The sequence below is a fragment of the Hippocampus comes genome, unplaced genomic scaffold (assembly GCF_001891065.2).
Source record: "Hippocampus comes isolate QL1 unplaced genomic scaffold, H_comes_QL1_v1.1 scaffold118, whole genome shotgun sequence".
Lineage (NCBI taxonomy): Eukaryota > Metazoa > Chordata > Actinopteri > Syngnathiformes > Syngnathidae > Hippocampus > Hippocampus comes.
In genome coordinates this window covers 168,484-174,444 of record NW_017805461.1, presented here as the reverse complement: position 1 = coordinate 174,444, position 5,961 = coordinate 168,484, and the positions used below count along the sequence as shown (strand labels likewise).

The following is a 5,961-nucleotide window of genomic DNA, read 5'->3' as shown; positions in this document are numbered from 1 at the left end:
ATATATATATATATATATATATATACACACACCCAGAAAAAAATAGTTTTTTTCCTTTATGGATTGATCTATACTGTATACTCGTGATGTTCATTCACTCAGGTTCACTACTAGTCGGTGTGGACGAATCCATTAAGGCTGCTCGTAGGGGAGAATTGAGAAGTTTTTGGTCAAGATAATTGCTAATGATGATTTAATAACCTATAATGGATCTCTCGTAACATAATCCTACAAATATTCGACAACTGAAACAGAATTTAGGGCGCTATCGTATGTAGGAAGTAAAATAACACGTTTTAAATGTGTTTCAGCAGTGGTATATGCCGAAGGAGAGGGCGAGCTTTCGGTGTAACCTCAGCTCTTCAGCTTCCCCCGCTCAACTCGGAGATCTTGCTCGGCTAACGGCTATCATTAATGGCGTCTACGGAGATAGCGAGGCAAGCGGTGAGTATCCCGTTTCAATTAACCCACATTGATAGTACTGTTTCGCTCAGATCTTTCAAAAAATCATGCATCATTGGAAATATTGTAATTTTGAATTGTGTGCTTGTGAGCCGCCTCCCCCCAATGTGGTTATCGTCATTTTACGAGCAAAATGTCGTGTTGAGATTATGCTAATCTAGAATCGTCAATGCGAAACTCAATAAGGCTTCGCTATCAGTACCAATGAATGTTAGTTTTCCAAAATTATATATGGTGCGCGCGTGTTGGTTTGACACTATTGTTGGCCAAAACGCACAAGTGCCGTGTAAAATGTCCATTTTAACCAATTAAAGTCTACGTAAATGATAATAATAAAAAAGAATAAAAGAAAAGACGTGCTGTTCTATAGAGGCCATTCATTTTCAACGCCCTGGTTTAAGCGATGCTCATTTCCGTTATGTTATCTCATGCAAGTCAATTCACCTTTCAATCGGGCGTTGTCATGCCTGTTTAAACGGAAAAAAGCTAAATATTACTTGGTATTTAACCCCGCAATTTGCACAAAAAAAGTTATGTGTCTAAGGTTACTGCATATATTTTACTGTGGCTGCTTTACACCCCCCACCAAAAAAAAAAGCAGACAATGTGCCCAGAATAGCACGTTTCTCTCGTTTTGACATCGCATTCTGCGGCTGTCTGGTGTGTGGAATTTGGCTGTGAGTGTCTTGAAAGGCAGGAAGGGTTTTTGGAATGTTGCACTTACAACCAGAGGTGTATGTTGTCGTTTCGGGTCGATAGATGGAAAGACACCTCTATCAGGCTGCAATGGAATCCAAGTGGGCCACATTTATCACGTGATGCTGATCCAGATTTTTATGAGATGTTTTGGGGCCCCTCGAATCTCATGTACCCATACAATTGTCATTGTTTGCCGAATGGCTCGTCTGTCCCTGCTTCCAACTAATATACTATAAATCAGTGTTTCCCAACCTTTAGTGCACCCAGCCACACATTTTACAGTGAAAAACATATCTCGGCATACCACTCTGCAAAACGATGAACAAAAAGTGGCTATGGCTATACAGGTTAATTGTGTACCTTCTGTTTTCTAGTGGAAGAGCAGTTGATTATTCTGCCTGTTACGATGCGTGGTTGACATAGATAAATACATATCTGTATTTTTTAATTGAAAATAATAGGGGCGGAACAAAAAACAACTTGTATCGGAAGATCGTTTTTTGATTTATGCAAATGCAAGTGCATCGAATCGAACCAAATCGTTCCACTTGAAAATATACCCCTTTACATATTGAATCATCTTTGATTGGACAGATATATTGTCGAAGGAAATGGCACATATACAGAACTGACAGTTTCATTTAAATGTATGTAAATTGACAACAAAAAAGTAATTGCATCACACTCTTCTCCAACGGAGCTGTACCATATTGAATTGAATCGTAATCTACTTTAGTCGATCCCAATAGAATCTTTTCACTTTCATGTCAAACCATCCTTGAATCACTTTGCACTCCTCATATTGATTGTGAATTTGGTGGGGAGATGCACTCCACCTAGAAACCGCCCCCAAATATATATATATATATTTGTTTTCTCTCCAAATAATTGACAGATAATTTCCTGCGGCACACCTGATGATCTCTCATGGCACACTAATGTGCCAAGGCACACTGGTTGTAATGATTGCTATAAATTAATGTTTGCCCACATATGCCCATAGGATTTACAACACCATCCAGTCACTATTTAAATCCAATTTCAGCCCTCTAAATAATGAACGTTTTCACCAATTGTTCTCCTCCCCATGGAATGTTTTTGCTGTCAAAGCTGTGACCACATAGCCGAGCAGGCACTCTAACCACCGCTACAGTCCACATCCACACACACCCACACATGCTTCAATTGGAATTTTTGCACTTGTTTCAGAGAGACCCTGCATGCAATGTAATACAGTACAATGCTCGCTGGGTTGTTTATCAGCATTGGTGTCACATTAATAATCACACTCATTGGCCAGTGTTTGCCACACTTGGACAATCAAAGGATGTATTTGCAGTGCAGGTGCCCAATTCTGCTTTTAATGACTAAATATGGGATATTTCCATGTTCATTGCATACATTACACATAAATTACACATTACACAAACGACATGTAACTTCACAAGCATCAACAGCAGGAAGTTTTAAATGAATGTAACCTCCACCTTACTCAATTGCTTTCCTCATTTCCTAATTATGCACTCACCTGTAATGTAGCATATTAAAACCATATTTAACCACTATTTAATCGCAGAAAACAGGCCATCCTAACACAATGGATATTATGTTTTTGAGTAGAAATGGACTACATTGTACTCGTTTTTTTTTTTTGTGAGGTTTAACCCACCCACATAACAGGGTAAAGAAACCAAAATGTTAGAAACCTCGATAAGATCTGTAACCCCTGTATAGTACAGCTGACACCATTGAACACTGTCAACTAAGCACATTATTATATTTGAAAAGGCCGACGTTTACTCTTGGCTCTCATTAGATTTTTCGCACGTGTCTCTAAAATAGTGGTCTATGAGTACATATTATCTAAAGTGTGAACCTTGTGAAATGTCCAATAAAATACACATTTGCTCTGTGGTTTCCTGATGCGGGTAGAACCTCGAGAATTCAGGAAACAGGAAGTCTGCAGTGTAAATATATAACAGACACGAACAATTATTAATCAAGTGTGATAGAAAGAATGTTAATCTTTTGTAGGATGGTGTTTGCCGAACATTTTTTTTGTCATTTGTTGTTTTTAGGGAGAAGGTGCCCGCGCTGTACCTCTTGCTGGCCATGTTGGCTTTGACAGCATGCCTGACCAGCTGGTCAACAAATCTGTCAATCATGGATTTTGCTTCAACATCCTCTGCGTTGGTGAGTATGTCGTATGTGACAACAGATCGAAAAATCGGCATAATGGCTGGTATTTGAACAGTATGGACTAAGGCCGGCTTAAATTTCGTTATCGTATCGATATCTAGCTCTGAGCATTCATGATATTAATATCGTAAATGAGGACAATATCTGTCATTATGGACTTTACACACGTGCGCTCCATGTTCAGCTCAGGCCTCCTTTCCAGTTTGCAGTTGATCAGCAGCTCAAGCCAGCCAATGGCCTCCTTCTGATGGAGGGAGGGAGGACGCACGCACGCACGCACACACACACACACACACACACACACACACACACACACACACACACACACACACACACACACACACACAAATCCACAGCCACACGCGAAAAATCCATTTCCAGGTCATAAGTGAGGAAGACACAGCCATGTGCCATCAAGCCATGGAAATAGAGTATATAAGGTACATGAACACTACTCACCAAAAGTAAGGGATATTTGGCTTTCAGGTGAAATTTAAGGACGAGCCTAAAATGCATTCAACCCTTCACAGGTGAACTTAATGTGACCTTCTCTAAATTTTTGAATGCACATGTCCAACTGTTAAATGTTTTAATACTTTTTGCACAAGTTGCTGTTCTCGAACGGGGAGCTTAACGGCAAAATTCATAACAGGTGTAACAGAGATCTCAAGAGACTGGAAGAGTCACAGAAAGATGTAGAAGTCGAAGTTCTTTGGCCACTTCCCATTCTGATGACTGTTACATTGTGAATAATGCCCTGAGAAACCGGATGATGAATGCCACTCACTCCAGGCAGGTTTAAGGGAGGTACTCAAGTGTCATGTCAAACCATTTGAAATAGTTTACGAAACTGCTTCTGCGTGTTGGATGACCGACAAGGGTAACTGACCAGAGCACCAGGCACAGGCATCATCATCTTGCATGGGCCAGGGTGAATTTACGCTGGACGTGGGACCAGTGGGCCCCAGTGGTGTTGTCTGATGAAAGTTGATTCACGTTGAGTAGAAATGATGGCCACCAATGATGTTGGAGACGTCAAGGAGAGTGCTATGCATCAGCCACTGTTGTTACCAGATGAGCTTTTGGTGGTGGCGGTGTTACAGTGTGGGCAGGTGTGTCCAGTCAGTACAGAACTGCCCTACACTTTTTGACATACCCATACTGCCTGAATAACATTATTAATCCAGTGTTTATCCCCCTACATGAACAACACGGCCCTAATTTCATCTTCAAGGACAACAATACTTCAGCTTATCGAGGTCGCATCATCACGGAGCGAATGTTGGAAACTGGTGTACCTCAAATGGTACGGCTGGCATTATCTCCAGACCTGAATTCTATTGAAAACCTCCTGGGTCAGCTGAGTGGCTGTGTAGAAGTTCGAAACGCTGAACCCCAAAACCTCAATGACCTGAAGGCTGCCTTTCAAGAAGAGTGGGATGCTATGCCTCAGCAGACAATAAGTTGACTTGTGAACGGCACGAGATGTCGTCGTCAAGCTGGAATTGATGCTCAAGGGCACATGACGAGTTATTGAGACATTGTCATTTTTTGTTGTGGTGTTTCTTTCCACATCCTTTTTGATTGATATTTAGCTTTTTATTTTAAAATAAATAGTTTTCATTGAACCCATAGTAATATTTTTTAGCGCATTGTTATCAAGATACCTGGATATTGAGATATGAAATTTGTCCATATCGCCAGCTCTTGTGTGGATTGTAGAATTATTTTTAGTGTGGACATGAGTGTAGGTGCAGTGCTGCACAAATATTTTGAGCAAAAATTCGAGCTTCTCATATGGTCAAACTCTGTTAAATGTCCCGCTGCTTTTAGTCAACAATGGATGACTGTCAGTGGCGAGTCAAACAACAGTGGCTGTTTTGTGTCGATTCTGCACAGTTCCTGAACTCATCAGTGAGTGCTTCCTCTCAACATCTGTTTTTGTTTAATTCTCTCTTAATCACTGCAGTACAAAGAAATTCTATTCATTTCTTTGTCTCTTCTGGCATCTTTGCTTTGGCTTTTGTTCACTGCAAATGAAGTACATCCATGCTTCCATACATTTTCACATTCGCTTATCCGCATGCTAGAGCCGATCCCACCAGTCATCGGGCAGGAGGCGGGATACACCCTGAACTGGTTGCCAGCAAATCACAGGGCACATATAGACGAACAACCATTTGTGCTCACACTCACGCTGAAGGACAATATAGAGTCTTCCATTACCCTGCCATGCATGTTTTTGGAATGTGGGAGGAAACCGGAGTATGGTTTGACGTGACACTTGGGTGCCTCTCACCTCCCTGAAATGTGCCTGGAGTTGAATGGAAAGGAAACTGGAGTACCCGGAGAAAACTCACGCACGTACGGAGAGAACATGCAAACTCTGCACAACAAAGCTGGAGGAGGAATCGAACCCCGCACCTCTGCACTCTGAGGTGGAGGTGCTAACCAGTCGACCACCGTGCTGCCCTATATGAAGTAGTTAATTATTTTGATATTTTGGATTTTTTTTTTGTATGAATCGCAAAATGCTTTTCGTGGCAGCAAAATTAAATAAAAACAAAAAAAAAAAAAAAAAAACAAAAAAGAACAAGAAAG

At 41.0% G+C, this 5,961-nt stretch overlaps 1 protein-coding gene across 5 annotated transcripts in view; it reads left to right on the top strand.

Annotated features, from left to right (window-relative positions):
* The first annotated feature begins 318 nt into the window (after positions 1-318).
* The window catches only part of septin6 (septin 6), a 17,458-nt gene continuing 11,815 nt past the window's right edge, over positions 319-5,961 (top strand). For all 5 annotated transcript variants that reach the window (XM_019874723.1, XM_019874721.1, XM_019874725.1 and 2 more), the window contains exons 1-2: positions 319-444; positions 3,240-3,354. In XM_019874723.1, the coding sequence (XP_019730282.1) occupies positions 415-444; positions 3,240-3,354 (145 nt within the window). In that variant the 5' untranslated portion in view covers positions 319-414. The remainder of the gene's footprint in view (positions 445-3,239; positions 3,355-5,961) is intronic.